The 19,586-nt window shown below is 50.5% G+C and overlaps 1 protein-coding gene across 7 annotated transcripts in view; it reads left to right on the top strand.

Moving 5' to 3' along the window:
- Positions 1-19,122, top strand: part of CCND3 (cyclin D3) — a 125,215-nt gene extending 106,093 nt beyond the window's left edge. Inside the window, exons 1-6 of one of the 7 annotated variants that reach the window (XM_074397796.1) lie at positions 11,471-12,620; positions 12,898-13,108; positions 13,495-13,710; positions 16,670-16,829; positions 17,369-17,505; positions 17,949-19,122. In XM_074397796.1, coding sequence (XP_074253897.1) covers positions 12,424-12,620; positions 12,898-13,108; positions 13,495-13,710; positions 16,670-16,829; positions 17,369-17,505; positions 17,949-18,116 — 1,089 coding nt within the window. In that variant the 5' untranslated portion in view covers positions 11,471-12,423 and the 3' untranslated portion in view covers positions 18,117-19,122. The other 6 variants (XM_074397794.1, XM_003922996.4, XM_074397792.1 and 3 more) reach the window with 6 other exon arrangements.
- Positions 19,123-19,586: the final 464 nt, after the last annotated feature.

Raw genomic sequence — 19,586 nt, 5'->3', positions numbered from 1 at the left:
TATTTCACTGAGTTGGTCTTCAACCTCTGATATCCTTTCTTCTGCTTGATCAATTCGGCTGTTAAAACTTGTGCATACTTCACGAAGTTCTCGTATTGTGTTTTTCAGCTCCATCAATTCACTTATATTCCTCTCTAAATTGTGTATTCTTGTTAACATTTCGTCAAATCTTTTTTCAAAGTTCTTAGTTTCTTTGGATTGGTTTAAAACAAGTTCTTTTAATTCACAGAAATTTCTTATTATCCACATTTTGAAGCCTGCTTCTGTAATTGGAACACACTCATTCTCCATCAAGCCTTGTTCCGTTGCTGATGAGGAACTGTGATCCCCCGCTGAGGGAGAGGCGTTCTGATCTTGGGCATTCTCAGCCTTTTTTGGCTGTTTTCTTCCCTTCGTTATAAATTTATCCATCTGTGGTCTTTGTATTTACCGTCTTTGTAATTGGTTTTCTGAGTGGACGTCCGACTTATTGATTCTCAGAGCCAAAATCTGAGCAACCCACTGCACCAACTAAATCAGCGGCATTAAGATTGATGGTGCTTTTCTGACTCTGCACCAAGAACCGACGCTCCGAGGCGCCGGCAAAACCGCCTCGCGGGTCACAAGAGTCGCGCTGGCGACCTGTGGGGCTCCTCTGCTGGGAATCTCCTGGTGCGTGAGCAACAAGAATTCATGTGAAGGTATGGCGTCCTCTCGTTCTTTGTGCTTTCACTGGGAGCTACAATCCCGAGCTGCTAGTGATCAGCCATCTTGGATCTCTCCGAGATGGGGTTTTGCCATGTTGGCCAGGCTGGTCTCAAACTCCTGGCCTCAGGTGATCCACCAGCCTCAGCCTCTCAAAGCACTGGGATTAAGGGCATTAGCCACTGCACCCAGCCAACAAAAATTTTTTCAAAATAAGTTTTTCTTTCTCAAACTCTTAAAATAGCCGGGCGCGGTGGCTCAAGCCTGTAATCCCAGCACTTTGGGAGGCTGAGGCGGGTGGATCACGAGGTCGAGAGATCAAGACCATCCTGGTCAACATGGTGAAACCCCGTCTCTACTAAAAATACAAAAAACTAGAGCCGGGCGCGGTGGCTCAAGCCTGTAATCCCAGCACTTTGGGAGGCTGAGGCGGGTGGATCACGAGGTCAAGAGATCGAGACCATCCTGGTCAACATGGTGAAACCCCGTCTCTACTAAAGATACAAAAAAATTAGCTGGGCATGGTGGCACGTGCCTGTAATCCCAGCTACTCAGGAGGCTGAGGCAGGAGAATTGCCTGAACCCAGGAGGCGGAGGTTGCGGTGAGCCGAGATCGCGCCATTGCACTCCAGCCTGGGTAACAAGAGCAAAACTCCGTCTCAAAAAAAAAAAAAAAAAAAAAAAAAAAAAAAAAAAAACTCTTAAAATAGTGCCTGGCACATACTAAGTATTTAATAATATGAGCATGTCTTTCTCCATTGTCAGAGCAGGAAAGAAGCTGTTTTCCTCCCGTCACTTATTGATGGAAGTCCTTTAGCAAACTCACCTCCACACTTGATTGGGCAGAATTACAGCAAGTGCCCATTCCTAAACCACTTTTGGAATTACCGTGATTTGGTTTGGAGACACTTGGAGTGTACTGTCAAATGGTAAGTGCCATGGACACCTGGTCTTTCAACCTGCAAGACCCGGGAGTGCCTGACCTCCCCTAAAACACAAGACCACCTGATACCTCAGCAAAACCTGGGTTCTTTTCACAAAAAAGAGGCTAGAGTGGTGAAGGTGGCGGTGGGGGGGGGTCTGTTGGGTCACACAAGGAGGGGCAAAATGGGAGTCCCCATTCTTACTGGTTCTCCATGAGATTCCTTAGGAACCCAAATAATTACCCCTTGGATTTGCCTACCACTACACAGTTTACTTTTTAACTCATGCATTATCTCATCCAGTCTTATAGCCACCCTCTAAATTGTCTTGTTATCTGCCTTTGACAGACTGAGAAAAGCTTCCAGAGACAAGGCACTTGCCCAGTTGTATATATATAGTTGGGACAGAGCCAGGTCCTGGGACTCAAGTCAAGGTCTTCAGACTCAATGTTTTGCACCTTTTTTTTTTGAGCCGGATTCTCATTCTGTCGCCCAGGCTGGAGTGCAGCGGCATGATCTCAGCTCACTACAACCTCGGCCTCCCAGGATCAAGAAATTCTCCTGCCTTAGCCTCCCGAGTAGCTGGGACTGCAGGCGCCCACTGCCATGCTCGGCTGATTTTTGTATTTTTAGTACAGACAGGTTTTCACCATGTTGACCAGGCTGGTCTAGGACTCCTGACCTCAGGTGATCTGCCTGTCTCAGCCTCCCAAAGTGCTGGGATTACAGGCGTGAGCCCCTGCACTGGGCTTGTTTTGCACCTTTATTCATCTTCCATCAATTCCCAATTGCCTGTCCTTGGCCACCCTCACAACAGCCACATCCATATGCCCCCTCTACTATTGTCTATGTAATAGTTAAATTGCCGGGCGCGGTGGCTCAAGCCTGTAATCCCAGCACTTTGGGAGGCCGAGGTGGGTGGATCACGAGGTCAAGAGATCGAGACCATCCTGGTCAACATGGTGAAACCCCGTCTCTACTCAAAATACAAAAAGTTAGCTGGGCATGGTGGTGCGTGCCTGTAATCCCAGCTACTCAGGAGGCTGAGGCAGGAGAATTGCCTGAACCCAGGAGGCGGAGGTTGCGGTGAGCCGAGATCACACCATTGCACTCCAGCCTGGGTAACAAGAGTGAAACTCTGTCTCAAAAAAAAAAAAAAAAAAAAAAAAAAAGTTAAATTTTTCATTAAGAAGAAAATTGATAAAATCCCAGGTTTGATATCTCTCTTTCTCTCTCTCCTTTTAAATGAACACAAGGTATTTATGTGGGCTTAGAACGTGGGCTCTGGCATTTGATTGCCTTGGTTGGAGTCCCAGCTCTGCCACTGTAGCGCAATGCAGTTGGTCTCCACCCAGGTGTCTGTGGCACTTACCATTCGAGAGTACACCAGCCTCACTTCCAAGTGCTGGCACTGTCACTTTGCTTGAGGGCTTGTTCCCACTATCAGAGTCCATAGTGCCCCCTACAAAAAGGTTAGACGTACTGGGGAATTACTTCCACTCCTCCTCCATCTCCAAGCAGCCCTCATCCAATGGCTGTTGGGAATTGGTAGACAAATATTCCTGCTCCCTTGCCCCTCAGGTACAGTAGCTGCCAGGCACGCATTTTTATTTTTTAATTTTTATTTATTTATTTATTTCGAGACAGAATTTCACTCTTGCTGCTCAGGCTGGAGCGCAGTGTCGCAATCTCGGCTCACCACAACCTCCACCTCCCGAGTTCAAGTGATTCTCCTGCCTCACCCTCCTAAGTAGCTGGGATTACAGGCGCATGCCACCATGCCCAGCTAATTTTTTTTTTTTTTTTTTATTTGAGACGGAGTTTCGCTCTTGTTACCCAGGCTGGAGTGCAATGGTGCGATCTTGGCTCACCGCAACCTCCGCCTCCTGGGTTCAGGCAATTCTCCTGCCTCAGCCTCCTGAGTAGCTGGGATTACAGGCATGTGCCACCATGCCCAGCTAATTTTTTCTATTTTTAGTAGAGACGGGGTTTCACCATGTTGACCAGGATGGTCTCGATCTCTTGACCTTGTGATCCACCCGCCTCGGCCTCCCAAAGTGCTGGGATTACAGGCTTGAGCCACTGCGCCTGGCCACCCAGCTAATTTTTGTATTTTTAGCACAGATGGGTTTTCACCATGTTGGCCAGTCTAGTCTCGAACTCCTGAACCTAGGAGGCATGCACTTTTGATTGTCTTCCAGTTCCAAGGCAGGATTGAGCTCCATTTGTCCACCGTGGTTAACAGTAATGCAGTCTCTACTGGCCTCAAACTCCTAGCTGGTCTCAAACTCCTGAGCTCAGGCAATCCTCCCACCTCGGCCTCCCAACGTGCTGGGATTACAAGCGTGAGCCACTGCGCTCAGTCAAAAGGGAGGCTTCTCATTTCTGACCCATGTCTAGACTGTCCCAGGGCTTCTGAAAGCCTGCCTGGCTCGTGGAAGGCAGGTGATAAGGCACCTGATTGATAATGATCACAGCTATCTTTTTTGACCACCTACTATGAGCCTGGGATGGTTGAAGGTGCTTTTCTCATATTAAACCTCTCACTCACCGTATGAAACAGGAGTTGTTACCATCCCTCTTTTGCCAATGAGAAGCCTAGGACAGAAAAGTTAAGTAACCTGCCCAGGATCATACAAACACATAGTGGGCAAATAGCAGAGCTGGGCATCAACCAAATCCAGAGCTCACTTACTGAGTATGCTAAACCAGTGCCAGAGCTATCTCCTGTCTAGAATGAGGAATGCTTGCCAGCCGACAGCCAAACACAGCCCTCTCTTTGCAGGTATACTGCTGTAGCAGGTTACCCTTCCACAACTGGGGCCCTGTGTGCCCCTCACTCTTATCTGTGGAACAGGAAACACAAGCAGAATGACAGAACAGGAAAGCCTCATAATTCAGAACCCAGACAGCCAGAAAGAGGAAGAAAAAGCAAATGTGTAAATATATAGGTTGTATTTCATGAGGAGAGACTTGACAGGTTTCCTGAGGTTTCTTTTCCCAAGCAGCTTCTTTTCTTTTCTTTTCTTTTCTTTTCTTTTCTTTTCTTTTCTTTTCTTTTCTTTTTTGAGATGGAGTCTCACTCTATCACCCAGTCTGGAGTGCAGTGGCGTGATCTCAGCTCACTGCAACCTCTGCCGCCCAGGTTCAGCATTCTCCCGCCTCAGCTTCTCTAGTACCTGGGATTACAGGTGCCTGCCATCGTGCTCGGCTAATTTTTTTTTTCTTTTCTTTTCTTTTTTTTTTTTTTTTAATAAAGATGGGGTTTCACCATGTTGGTCAGGCTGGTCTTGAACTCCTGACCTCAGGTGATCCGCCTGGCTTGGCCTCCAAAGTGCTTGGATTACAGGCATGAACCCCCATGCCTGGCCTCGGCTAATTTTTATATTTTTAGGAGACACAGGGTTTCACCATCTTGGCCAGGCTGGTCTTGAACTTCTGACCTTGTGATCCACCTGCCTCGGCCTCCCAAAATGCTGGGAATACAAGCAAGCGTGAGCCACTGCGCTCAGCCCCAAGCAGCTTATAAGCTAGAAATTGCAAACTGCTTTCTGTCCCTCACACCCAGTGTATAGACCCATTATGTATGCCTTGCATGGTTTTGTTAATGTTTTTCAACTGAAGTAATAAAGATGTTTTTTCTTTTGAGACAGAGTCTTGCTCTGTCACCTAGGCTAGAGTACAGTGGTGCGATCTTGGCTCACTGCAAACTCTGCCTCTTGGGTTCAAGCACTTCTCTGCCTCAGCTTCCCGAGTAGCTGGGATTATAGGCGCCCACCACCACGCCTGGCTAATTTTTATATTTTTAGTAGAGATGGGGTTTCACCATCTTGGCCAGGCTGGTCTTAAACTCCTGACCTCGTGATCCACCCACCTCGGCCTCCCAAAGTACTGGAATTAGTCGTGAGCCACTGAGCCCAGCCAATAATAAAGATTTTTTTTTTTTTTTTTTTTTTTTTTTTTTTTTTTTTGAGACGGAGTTTCGCTCTTGTTACCCAGGCTGGAGTGCAAAGGCATGATCTCGGCTCACCGCAACCTCCGCCTCCTGGGTTCAGGCAATTCTCCTGCCTCAGCCTCCCGAGTAGCTGGGATTACAGGTGTGCGCCACCATGCCCAGCTAATGTTTTGTATTTTTAGTAGAGACGAGGTTTCACCATGTTGACCAGGATGGTCTCAATCTCTCGACCTCGTGATCCACCCGCCTCGGCCTCCCAAAGTGCTGGGATTACAGGCTTGAGCCACCGCGCCCGGCCAATAATAAAGATTTTTAAGAAATTTCTTTTTTTTGTTGAGATGGAGACTTGCTCTGTCACCCAGGCTGGAGTGCAGTGGCATGATCTTGGCTCATTGCAGCCTCTACCTCCCGAGTTCAAGCAATTCTCTGCCTAAGCCTTCCGAGTAGCTGAGATTACAGGTGCCTGCCACCACGCCTGGCTAATTTTTTTTTTTTTTTTTGCATTTTTAGAAGAGACAGGGTTTCACCATGTTGGCCAGGCTGGTCTTGAACTCCTGACCTCAGGTGGTTCACCTGCCTCAGCCTCCCAAAGTGCTGGGATTACAGGCATGAGCCACCGCACCCAGCTAAAATATTTTTTCTTTTGAGGCGCAATCTCACTCTGTCCCCCAGGGTGGAGTGCAGTGGTGCGACCTTGGCTCACGGCAACCTCTGCCTCCCAGGTTCAAGTGATTCTCCTACCTCAGCCTCCTGAGTAGCTGGGATTACAGGTATGTGCCACTATCGCTGGCTAATTTTTGTACTTTCAGTAGAGACGGGGTTTCACCATGTTGACCAGGATGGTCTCGATCACTTGACCTCTTGCTCCACCCGCCTCGGCCTCCCAAAGTGCTGGGATTACAGGCTTGAGCCACCGCGCCCGGTTAATTTTTGTACTTTCAGTAGAGATGGGGTTTCACCATACTGGCCAGGCCTCAGCCTCCCAAAGTGCTGCAATTACAGACATGAGCCACCACTTCTGGCCTTTTTCTCTTCTAGTAATGGGGTCTCACAATGCTACCTAGGCCGATCTTGAACTCCTGGCCTCAGTGATCCTCCCAACTCAGCCTCTCAAAGTGCAGGGATTGCAGGCATGAGCCACTACTGCTGATCTAAGAAATATTATCTTGGGAAAGCAGGGAATCTAAGGCCACACTCATTACCATGGTGTAGCAAAAGTCTGAAGCTAAGCAGCACCTCTTGGGCTTTGTATAGGACATGTGCTATCTACTGTGTCTGGGGCCACCAGCTCCCTTACCACATGTGAACTGCCATTTATCGTGTGGTGTATGCTGGTGTTTTTCTTATATCCAGTTTGTTTTATTCATTAACTCAAAAAAGATTTATTGAACCAGACGTGGTAGTGCCTGCCTATAGTCTCAGCTCCTTGGGAAGCTGAGGTGGGAAGATCACTTGAGCCTGGGAGATAAAGGTTGCAGTGAGTCGTGATCATGCCACTGCATTCCAGCCCCAGTGACAGAGTGAGACCTTGACTCAAATAAATAAATAAATAAATAAATAAAGATTTATTGAACATCTACTATGAACTGAATACCATCCTGTTTTGGTGGTGTGGTGTGGGAGTAGACAAGCTGTAAACGGAATGTGCAAGTAGAGTATCTGGTATACTAGTGATGAGTGGTAAGCAGAAAAATAAAGCAGTGAAAGAGCATAAGAAGTGTCAGGGCGGCCGGGCGCGGTGGCTCACGCCTGTAATCCCAGTACTTTGGGAGGCCGAGGCGGGTGGATCACGAGGTCAAGAGATCGAGACCATCCTGGTCAACATGGTGAAACCCCGTCTCTACTAAAAATACAAAAAATCAGCTGGGCATGGTGGTGCGTGCCTGTAATCCCAGCTACTCAGGAGGCTGAGGCAGGAGAATTGCCTGAACCCAGGAGGCAGAGGTTGCGGTGAGCCGAGATCGCGCCATTGCACTCCAGCCTGGGTAACAAGAGCGACACTCCGTCTCAAAAAAAAAAAAAAAAAGAAGTGTCAGGGCTAGGCAGCTGGCATTAAACATTTAGGTAGGGTGGCCAGGAAGGGTTGTAAAAGGAATCCAACTTTTGGATTTCCTGAAGGAAGTGGAGGGAGTGGGCCACGTGGCTATCTGGAGGCAGAACATTCCAGGCAGATGGAACAGCAAGTGCAAAGAGAACATGTATGCCTGGTGTGTTCCACGCACAGTGTGGCCAGAGCAGAGTGAGGGAGAGTAGTGGAAAATGCGGTGGGAGTACAATTGCTGCAGGGTCTGTGGCAGTCACTCAAAGTGGAATGGACAGCCATTGAGGGATGATGGGTTGAGACTAGACTGGAGGGCCAAGGGCCAAGGGTGGATCTGGGAGACTGGGCAGGAGGCTACCACTGTAATCCAGGTAAGAGATGATGAAACTCAGACTGGGGGCTAGCAGCAGAAATCGAGAAAAGGATTGGAGATGTATTTTTGACATGGAATCAACCAAAAGTGGGTCGCAGGTTGGATGTGGGGGACCAGTAAGTTCATGGAAGAATTGAGTTTGGACAGAGGAGGTAACAGAGGAGGAAAAAAGTAGAGTTTGGAGATATTTTGAAATTATTAGTAGCTCCTCTATGATCTGCTGATGGAGTGTGTGGGATTTGAAAGAGAGGAGTCAGGAATGACACCAAGTGTTTGGCCTGAGCCACTGGAAGGATGGAGTTGCCATTGTCTGAGATGAGCCTGTAGTTAGAGCTAGTTTGTTGGGGAAATATTAAGGTATCAGTTTTGGAGAAGTTGAGTTTAACGTGCCTATTGGACATCCTTGTGGTGTTGTCAACAAGGCAGCCTCCGATATAAAACGGAAATGGAAAACAGGTCAGTTCACAACAGCTCTGATTTGGTAGTGCTACCTAGAATGCTGTGTTGAGATTTTTTTTTTTTTTTTTTTTTTTTTTTTTTTTTTTTTTTTGAGTCTCGTTCTGTCTCCCAGGATGGAGTGCAGTGGTGTGATCTCAGCTCACTGCAACCTTGCCTCCTGGGTTCAAGCAATTCTGCCTCAGTCTTCCGAGTAGCTGGGATTAAAGGCATCTGCCACCAAGCCCAGCTAATTTTTGTACTTTTAGTAGAGACGGGGTTTCACAATGTTGGTAAGGATGGTCTCAATCTCTTGACCTCGTAATCTACCCGCCTTGGCCTCCCAAAGTGCTGGGATTATAGGTGTGAGCCGCCTCGCCTGGCCAACTTTATGCTTTTAAGTCCCACAATCACAACTAACTTTTTAAAAAAGGGCTCACCATGTGCTAGCCACTTTTCTATGTATTTTACACCAATCAACCCATTTCATCTTCACAACCTCTATAGGGGATGTACTACTGTTATTACTATTTGCAGAAAAGGAAACTGAGGCACAGAGAGGTGATATAACTTAGCCAAAGTCACACAGTGAGGGAGTGGAGTGGCAGAGAGGTGTGGCTCTGGGCCCTGGAGGGTCCTCTCCATACACCAGACCATGTGTTTAACATCATAAGCCAGGCCAACACTTTGGGAAGCTGAGGCGGGTGGATCACCAGGTCAGGAGTTCAAGACCATCCTGGCCAACATGGCGAAACCCTATCTCTACTAAACAAAAAAAGACAAAAATTAACTGGGCATGGTGGCGTGTGCCTGTAATCCCAGCTACTCAGGAGGCTGAGGCAGGAGAATTGCTTGAACTCGGGTGGCGGAGGTTGCAGTGGCCAGAGGTTGCGCCACTGCACTCCAGCCTGGGTGACAGAGCAAGACGCCATCCCAAAAAAAAAAAAAAAAGAAAAAAGAAGTATATCAAAAGCCTTAGAATGTTTCATAATCTTAAATTGGGAAATTCCACTTCTAGAAATTAATTCACTTCTAGAAATAATCATGAGTGTGCACAAAGTTATTACCACAAAAATATTTTACAGTATTGTTTCTAATGGGGAAGAACTAGAAATAATTTAAATTTCAACGTTTGCCAAAATACCTTTTGTACATTCACCTAATGGTATACTACGTACTCATTACAAATTATGTCCTAGAATATTTAATGGCATGGAAAAGTGTTAATGGTATTTTTTTAATGAAAAAAGCTTACAAAACAGTTTGTGATGATTCCATTTAAAATGCATGTTTACGGCCGGGTGCAGTGGCTCACGCCTGTAATCCCAGCACTTTGGGAGGCCGAGGCGGGTGGATCACGAGGTCAAGAGATCGAGACCATCCTGGTTAACACGGTGAAACCCCGTCTCTACTAAAAATACAAAAATTAGCTGGGCCTGGAGGCGTGTGCCTGTAATCCCAGCTACTCAGGAGGCTGAGGAAGGAGAATTGCCTGAACCCAGGAGGCGGAGGTTGCAGTGAGCCGAGATCGCGCCATTGCACTCCAGCTTGGGTAACCAGAGCGAAACTCTGTCTCACACAAAAAAAATAAAAAAAAAAAAAATAAAATGTGTGTTTATTCATAGAACAAAGATTAGAAAAATAAAGATTGATATATTAAATATTTATTTCTGGATGGCAAATTGCAAATGATTATTTTCTTTTTTTGTGGCTTATTTGTATTTTTGAAGTTTTCTAAAATGCAAAAGAATATTTTATGATATGAAAACTACAGTACAGCCGGGCGCGGTGGCTCAAGCCTGTAATCCCAGCACTTTGGGAGGCCGAGGCGGGTGGATCACGAGGTCGAGAGATCGAGACTATCCTGGTCAACATGGTGAAACCCCGTCTCTACTAAAGGTGCAAAAAATTAGCTGGGCATGGTGGCGTGTGCCTGTAATCCCAGCTACTTAGGAGGCTGAGGCAGGAGAATTGCCTGAGCCCAGGAGGCGGAGGTTGCGGTGAGCCGAGATCGCGCCATTGCACTCCAGCCTGGGTAACAAGAGCGAAACTCCGTCTCAAAAAAAAAAAAAAAAAAGAAAAGAAAACTACAGTACAATTTATTATAGAAGAAAGAATAATTCGGGCTGGGCGTGGTGGCTCACGCCTGTAATCCAAGCACTTTGGAGGCCAAGGTGGGCGGATCACCTGAGGTCGGTAGTTCAAGACCAGCCTGACCAACATGGTGAAACCCCGTCTTTAAAAATAAAAAATAAAAAATAAAAAAAGAATAATTCAGCTGGGCGCAGGGGCTCAACCCTGTAATCTCAGCACTTTTGGAGGCAGGTGGTCACAAGGTCAGGAGTTTAAGATAAGCCTGGTCAACTTAGTGAAACCCATCTCTACTAAAAATACAAAAATTAGTCGGGCATGATGGCTTATGCCTGTAATCCCAGGTACTTGGGAGGCTGAGGCAGGAGAATCGCTTGAACCCGGAGGGTGAAGGTTGCAGTGAGCCGAGATCGCACCACTACACTCCAGCTTGGGCAACAGAGTGAGACTTCATCTTAAAACAAACAAAAAGAATAATTAGCTGAGAAAATGGTTGGCATAGAACTTACATCTTCTACATAGTGTCATTTCTCTAGTTACTCACTTCCTTAGTAAGGTAGGAGACACTTCCTTAGTGTCTCCTAGGATGGGAGGACCCCAGTAAGGGCAGGGATCCTCACGGCCTCCTCCCATTTAGAGCATTATTGGAGGTCTGTTATCTGCCTCTTGGTCAAATACAGCTTCTGGTAAAACTACAAAGTAACCAAAAGTTTGGGAGGTGGAAGAAATGCAACCGGTAGATCTCACAGAGTCTGTGGAAGAAACTGATTCAGTGAGAATCTAGTTTCTCCATCCACAGTTTCCCCAAACAGAAATTAAGGCCAACTTAGGGGCTTGTCCAAAGCCAGGCAACCAACTTAACAAGGTGAGGCCATGACTCAGTCGCCTTTCCATTCTGTGATATGCTGATTTAGACTAAAGCACTCATACTTTTTTTTTTTTTTTTTTTTTTGAGACGGAGTTTCACTCTTCTTACCCAGGCTGGAGTGCAATGGCACGATCTCGGCTCACCGCAACCTCCGCCTCCTGGGTTCAGGCAATTCTCCTGCCTCAGCCTCCCTAGTAGCTGGGATTACAGGCACGAAAGCACTCATACTTTAAAGTGCACAGACATCTAGTTAAAATGCAGATTCTGATTCAGGTTAGCGGTGGGCCTGAGAGTCTGCATTTCTAACCAGCTCCCAGGCGATGCCCATACACGGGACAAGTGTGGGATCACAGTTTAACAATGGTGTAGAGTACAGAATCTGGAGAAAGAAGGCCAGCTTCCCAATCCTAGCTCTGCTATGGACCAACTGAATGATCGTGACAGTTGCTTCAGTTTCGTAGTTTTCGTAGTTTACTGAGTCATTACATCATGAAGCTTTGGAGCAGCGTTCACTAACTAGGTCTGACATTATTTATCGCATTCCTTAGAGCAAGCAGCTGGTGAAGTAGGGTTTGACCAATGAATAAGTGAATGAATGACCTTTGGAGAAAAATTCTTTCCTGGGTGACTAGAGTCCGAGAAGCAAAATGGGAGGGTCCGTGGGTGGGAGGAGGCCCACCTCCTAGAAAGTTCTCTGCACCCGGTGGTCCAGGGCCTGGAGTGCCCGGAAGCTGGCCGGCTTGCGCCCCGCGGGCCAATGGGGCCGAGAGAGGGAGGGGAGAGCGCCCAGCCAGCCCTTTCCGTCCGGGGCGTCGCAGCCCCGCCCCTCAAAGCGTTGCGACGTCCAAGCATTCCACTGTTGCTATATCGTTGCGAGGGGCGGGGCGCCTGTCAGGGAAGCGGCGCGCGCGCGGGCGGCGGGCGGGTTGGGGATCCGCCACATAGTGCCAGCGCCAGCTCCAGCGCCAGACGTGCGCCCCGCGCTCCCTGGACGGCCGCCTGCCTTGGGAATCGCGAGCCCGCACTCCTGCCCTGCCTGTGCGCTGCCCGAGTATGGAGCTGCTGTGTTGCGAAGGCACCAGGCAGGCGCCCCGGGCCGGGCCGGACCCGCAGCTGCTGGGGGACCAGCGTGTCCTGCAAAGCCTGCTCCGCCTGGAGGAGCGCTACGTGCCCCGCACCTCCTACTTCCAGTGCGTGCAGCGGGAGATCAAGCCGCATATGCGGAAGATGCTGGCTTACTGGATGCTGGAGGTACCGCCCGGACGCCCCCTACCCCACTGCTCCCGGCTCTGGACACACCGGGGCCGCCCTGCCGGGACATCCCAGTCACCACAGCAATCTGCAGGATGCTCCGCGGCTAAGACTCCCGGGGCCTGGCCTTTCACTAGGGCACCCTCTCCGGCTGCCTCCCTTGCCTTCCCGAGCCCTAATCGGCTCCTCCCGACTGTGACTGCCAGTCACTTGGCACCCTAACTGAGCCTCTCTTCGGGCCAGGAAAACGGGACAAGGGACACCCTCTCCCCTTCGGCTTCTCCCTCTTCCCTCCCCCTCCTGGCCTTCTCCGGAGAGCGCGCCTGGAAAACCCTGGGCTCGGCCGCCCCCGCCCGGGAGCCGGTTCCTGTGTCTGTCGCGGGGTTCTGGCGGGGAAGGCGGTGGGGGTGGCGCGCACTCTGTTCCGGCCGACAGGGAAATGAAAAGTGCGGGAGGCAGCGGCAGGAGCCTCCTCCCTTCCCCTCGGGTGTGTGCAGTGGCGGCGGTGATGGGGGTGAGGTCCCAGCTCTCTGGCTACCATGGGTGACCCTTGCGTCCCACTTCCCCTCGCTGTGGGGGAGGGGAGTCTCCGTTTGGAATCCTCCATGAGGAAGGGCTCCTCGGCTTTACCACCTCCACCCCACCAAGGGGAGAGGGGAGGAGGCCGCTCAGAGGAAGTGGGGTGGCGTCACCTCGGGGAGGGCGCATCCTCTCCTCCTCCGTTATTGGTCCTTGTCTCTGTAAGTAGCTTAGCCTCTCTCCCGTTTTTGCTCCCTATCCCACTTCACTTCACCGCCCACCCCCACCCCCCGCCGCCCCGCTGCTGTGTTCCCCACGCTCTGGCCCCAGCAGTGACTGTGCGCCCTCTCCCAGGTGTGTGAGGAGCAGCGCTGTGAGGAGGAAGTCTTCCCCCTGGCCATGAACTACCTGGATCGCTACCTGTCCTGCGTCCCCACCCGAAAGGCGCAGTTGCAGCTCCTGGGTGCGGTCTGCATGCTGCTGGCCTCCAAGCTGCGCGAGACCACGCCCCTGACCATCGAAAAACTGTGCATCTACAGCGACCACGCTCTCTCTCCCCGCCAGATGCGGGTGCGTGTGTAACTCCCCCCACCCCTGACATGTACTGTCTCCCCACTTTCCAGGAAAAGGAAAGCTTAAGACCTCAGAAGCTTTCTGCCCCCTGGAGAGGGAGCAAGGTGATCAGAGGCCTTTGGGAAAGCAATTAGGGTGGAAGAAACAATGGGGCAGTGTGGTGTGATGGTTAGTATCACTCCCGCCCAGGTTTGAGCGGCAGGCAGGCATTAAACCCCCTCCTCCTGACCTCCAGGGGATGCCACTCCTTCCTGGTCTTTCCCCCAGATAGCAACAAGTCAGACTGCATGTCTACACTCACTAGTACTTTGCCTCTGGGTTTACACAGCCACCATGAGTTATTTATTGGCAGCAGAAGGGCATGCCTGCACACCCCCACTGGAGTAGGGGAGTGGAATGTGCTTCATGTGGGGGAGGGGGTTTGCTTTGGTTGAGTCTTTATCCTCATGTGGACTTTGTGATAGAAAAGCCTCCCAGAGCAGATTAAAGCCAGGCCCTGATTGCTTTAAGGAAGGGCTGATGTATTTCATCCCACCTTCTTTGCTTCCCCTTATATCCCGATATCCCGGAAGAGACAGCTTCTCCCTAATCCTTCCCTGTCTTCATTCTGAGGAACTGTAGCAGCTGCTTTGGGCCTGGTGGAAACAGCTTTCTCTTTCCCCCTTAGCCAAAGGCCCAAGCTGAGGGACAGACCGGGAGGTGGGCTGCAGCTGCTTCCGATGCGATAATGGTGCCCCCTCCCCCGGCCGCCCTCTCTGACCAAGGTCTTTCATAACACTGTGGGGAGCTGCTGTCACTCCTGTGGTTTGGGAAGTGGCTCCCTGGGCCTCTTGCTGGAAACTTGGTTTGGGCTCAGGCAGGGCCAGAAAGTCACTGGTTCTGTCCCTTCTCAGAAGGAGCCTGGGGAGGAGGCGAGGGAGCTGCTGGATCTGGAAGAGGTTATTTAGGACATGCAGATTGTCTCCTGGGAGGTGCTAGGGGAGAGGGTGGGTGAGCTGGCACCTTCCTCCACCTTGCTCTGTGGCCGGCCAAGTCTTATGCTGACCCTGAGAGGAGTCTCTGGGCCCCATCTCCCAGGGAGGAGGGCAGCAAGCAGGCTGCTGTGATTGGCTGGCAGGGAAGCCAGGGTACTGGGGCCCCTGACTGCTGTGAGTCGAGGAACAGGATTCCTCTTCCTGCCAAGTAGCTCAGAGATGGGAGTAGGAGGCCAGCGTTGGGAATCCAGAAGGCTCCACAGCTCTTTGTGAGGAATCTGGTAAATTTTGGCAAGTCTGAAGTGGAGTTAGTTTCCAGGACCAGAGAGCAAGATGTTTTTGGAGGGGTTAGGGCCGGAAGGTAGAAGGGGGACTTCCTCTTTGTGAAAAGATGAAGGTGGTGTGTGTGCCCACGTATGAGGGTTTTTCAGTACAGCCAAAAAGTACTCTTCCCTCTGCCTGAGCTGGGGGTGGGATGTCCAGAAGACTTCCTAGAAGGTCAGGGTTAGAAGAGGCCTCTGAGAACTCCAGTTGGTCCAAATCCCTGTGCAGCAGAGAAGGCTGAGGCCCAAGAAAGGAGGGAAGAGTCTGCCTCAGCATGACTCGGAGAAGATGAGTGTAGAATCTGGGTCTTCTAGCTAGACAAGGTTACCTTAAAAGTCAGGGATGTCACAAACTGAAGCTAAGCACTCCCAGGGGTATGTTCTTTACCAGTTAACACTGGGATTCTCTGGTTGCCTGACTATGGGGAAGGGTGGACACCTTCCCTCACAGAGGACCCCTTGCTTCCCCATAGGGAGAGTCCCATCCCCAGTTGCCTTCCAGATGCTTCCTGAGAAGCTAGGTCCCTTCTGTTTACTGCTGAGTGAGGAGTTGGTTCCTGGGATATGCACTGGGGGGAGGGTTGTAATTTCTCTGTCTCACTTACGGCTCCAGGCCAGGCTGTTTTCTCTGGGGCTCTTCGAGGGTAGGGGCTGATTTGAGAGGCTGAGACCTAGGTTGGGGCCAAGAGAGACAGCTGTGGCTGGGGCCTGGAAGAGTTTGGGTGGGGTTGCCATTTCTGCCTCAATAAGGAGTCAAACCCACAAGTTCCTTCCTGAGATACAACAATGAAGAAATCCTCATGTGTGCAACTCAGATATGGGGCCAGGTCTGGGAACCCATGATGAGTGGATTGGGGTGGAGCTCTCAGCCTTCTCTGAAGACTTAGCATTGGTAGGTGGGCTTGGGTAGGTGAAAATAGGGCTTGATGCCTCAGGGATCATTTGGATCCATCCTGTCTGGCTTGGCCTCCACTTGTCCTCCTGAAAGTGGCTTGGGGCACTATAGGTTCCAGCTAAAGGGGCTGGGGGGGGCATTATGTCTCAGGAGCTGTCCCTGATATCCTACCAAGGGGATGTGGCTTGGGTTGGGCAACCTACCCTTTGAGGAACCTCAGAAAAGGCTCAGTGGCTGTCATTGGAGGAGTCATACTCCCTCCTGTTGATTCAAGAAGTGTGGACTTGGCTGGGATGCAGAGTTGCAGGGGAAGCTAGTGGTGATCTCCCCTTTCACAGATCCTTGGAGTTGGGAGGGTCTGTTTCATCCCAGAGGAGCCTACAGTTCCTGGTGAGGCTATGGTATCTGCTGCTTCAGTCTTTCAGTTCTGGCTGGAGAAATCCTCAGAGCCCTGAATGAAGTCAAGAGAAGGCCTGGATTAGTGGCCCCTTAAACATAACCAAACAGGATTAAAAGGGATAATCCATGTAAAGCATGTTGTCCTGGCACCTAGTAAAGAATCAGTAAGTGCTCAAAGCATATGCCCCCTTCCTCTTCCCTGCCTTGAACTCCATGGTGCCAGGCCTTAAAATCAGAAACAGAACTGGGGTCTTGGGCTTCAAAAGCGTGATGGGCTTCCCTGCTATGAGACTTTGAGACTTCTGCTTTACTCCCTCCTCTCCCCTTCTCCAGCCACTGACCCCACCCTTTTCCTGCTTTTCCAGGACTGGGAGGTGCTGGTCCTAGGGAAGCTCAAGTGGGACCTGGCTGCCGTGATTGCACATGATTTCCTGGCCCTCATTCTGCACCGGCTCCCTGTGCCCCGTGAGCGACAGGCCTTGGTCAAAAAGCATGCCCAGACCTTTTTGGCCCTCTGTGCTACAGGTAAGAGCCCAGTCCACAATTTTGTCAAATTGGAAAAGTCAGAAGATTTATAAGAGTGAGAGGTAATTAGGAGATTCTGGTGTATACTCTCAAAATTTGTGAAAATTATATCCCCTCTGAGCCCCCAGTCTCAATACAGAAAAGCAGGTCATAAACAGAGCTATTTGGGATCTCAGACTCCTCCAGTTTGTAGGAGGGACAGTTAAGGTATAGAGAGAAGTGACTTGCCCAAGGTCTCACAGTGAGTGGTTTGGGAACAGAACCCCAGTCTCTTGGCCTTAGTTGTGTTCCCACACTGGGGAGTGTCTCATCTATTCCCTGGACCTATGGAAACTGGCAGTTGGTCCTGATCTCTAGGAAAGATACTCTTTCCTGTCTTCCTCCCTTGCTGTTATCTTGCGCCACCCACTGCTGGACTTTTCCAACACGTCCTCTGCTGTATTCATGCTGCCTGGCACTTTCTGAGGAGTTGCAAGTCCACACTGGCTGTTATCCTTCAAGTTTCCTTGTCTCACGGTTCCCTTTCCTCCTCTCCCAAGATTATACCTTTGCCATGTACCCGCCATCCATGATTGCCACGGGCAGCATTGGGGCTGCAGTGCAAGGCCTGGGTGCCTGCTCCATGTCCGGGGATCAGCTCACAGAGGTGCTGGCAGGGATCACTGGCACTGAAGTGGTGAGTGCTGGGCAGCTGGGGAGCAGCCTCTCCATTCATAAAGTAGTGCTGTGCCCTGAGCCTCCAGTAGAGGGAAACCTCCAACCCCAACCTGGTCTCAAGCCCTGGTTTCACACCCTTAGGTCTTTGTAGCTTTTTATCTGCATTGGTCTGGAGAAGAACAAGTGTCCTGGGTGGGGTGAAGGGCACTGGCCCTAGGGGCTCTTTTCTTGCCAAGTGGTGTGCTGGAGTGGGGGTGGGGGTTCAGTGTCAGATGCAGGGCTGCTCTCACACTCCCTTGCCACATCCTCTTGCTAGTTTCTGAGAACTGAAGAGCGATTCCTGGGGCTGGGCTGTGGCCTAACCTCCCCAGACTTCCCCATGTGTTGGGAGCTGTCTTTCCCCTGCACCTGCCAGATGCTACGGGGCAGTGGTCATTCTTCACTGTTCTCCCATGTTCCCAGGACTGCCTGCGGGCCTGTCAGGAGCAGATCGAAACTGCACTCAGGGAGAGCCTCAGGGAAGCCGCTCAGACCAGCCCCAGCCCAGCGCCCAAAACCCCCCGGGGCTCCAGCAGCCAAGGGTCCAGCCAGACCAGCACTCCTACAGATGTCACAGCCATCCACCTGTAGCCCTGGAGAGGCCCTCTGGAGTGGCCACTAAGCAGAGGAGGGGCCACTGCCACCCACCTCCCTGCCTCCAGGAACAAACCACACCACGTCTGAAACCTGAAGGGACGTTTGTCCCCCCTTCACAAAGCCTAAGGGGTCCGGTCCTACCTATCCCTGCAGTGTGCACTAGGGGGCCGGGCCAGCCATGTCTGCATTTCGGTGGCTAGTCAAGCTCCTTCTCCTTCCTGCATCTGACCAGCAGCGCCTTCCCGAACTCTAGCTGGGGGTGGGCCAGGGTGATGGGATAGAATTGGATACATGCACCAGCATTCCTTTTGAGTGCCCCCCCCCACCCCTGGGGGTGCTCAAGTTTTCAACTGCCAAAATGCTCTAGTGCCTTCTAAAGGTGTTGCCTCTTCTAGGGTTATTGCATTTGGATTGGGGTCCCTCTGAAATTTCAAGCATGATTGATAGATATGTAGTGGGGGGGGAATAGTCTAGATGGCTCCTCTCAGTACTTTGGAGGCCCCTATATAATCCGTGCTGACAGCTGCTCCTAGAGGGAGGGGCCTAGGCCTCAGCCAGAGAAGCTATAAATCTCCCTTGCTTTGCTTAGTGCTCAGCTTCTCCTGTGTGATTGACAGCTTTGCTGCTGAAGGCTCCTTTTAATTTATTGCTTTGAGCACAACTATAAGGGGATGTAATGGGGTCCTGGCCATACAAGTGGTGGTAACCCTGATGGATGCCGTTTTCCTCCCTTCTGCTACTGGCAAAAGGATCTTTGCGGTGGAGGAGCTGCTACAGCTTAGGGCGGGGTCATGCCCTCTTCTCCCGTTATCCCTCTGCCCCATCCTCCAGCAGGGAAAATGCAGCAGGGATGCCCTGGAGGTGGCTAAGTCCTTGTCTAGAGAGGGCGGCAAGCCCTGTTGACACAGGTCTTTCCTAAGGCCACAAGGTTTAGAAGGGTGGCCCAGGACCATCATCCTACTGTAATATTGTGAAATAAAACTGGCTTTGGCTTCTTGGATTGGTGTGTGGCTAAGTCTATTTCTGGACTGTATGAGGTAAGGAGGCGGAAGTCAATGGTCTAAAGCAGGGATCATTGAGTTTTTTCTGTAAAGTGGGGGATAGTTAGGCTTCGTGGGCTATATGGTCTCTGTCCCACAGAGTCAGTTATGCTTTATAATGTGACCTATGCGTTCCTAAAAATCACTATGCCATGTAAAAATTGCACAACAAAAACCACAGGTCTCATGGGAAAAATGGAGATGGAAGCACAACACTCAAAAACTTTAAATGAGGCCGGACACAGTGGAATCCCAGCACTTTGGGAGGCTGAGGTGGGTGGATCACAAGGTCAGGAGATACAGACCATCCTGGCTGGCCAGTGTGGTAAAACCCTATCTCTACTAAAAAAAAAAATAATGAAAATTAGCTGCGTCCATGGTGGCATGTACCTATAATCCCAGCTACCCGAGAGGCTGAGGCATG

This window comes from Saimiri boliviensis, chromosome 4 (genome assembly GCF_048565385.1).
Source record: "Saimiri boliviensis isolate mSaiBol1 chromosome 4, mSaiBol1.pri, whole genome shotgun sequence".
Classification (NCBI taxonomy): Eukaryota; Metazoa; Chordata; class Mammalia; order Primates; family Cebidae; genus Saimiri; species Saimiri boliviensis.
This window is presented reverse-complemented; position numbering and strand designations above follow the sequence as displayed.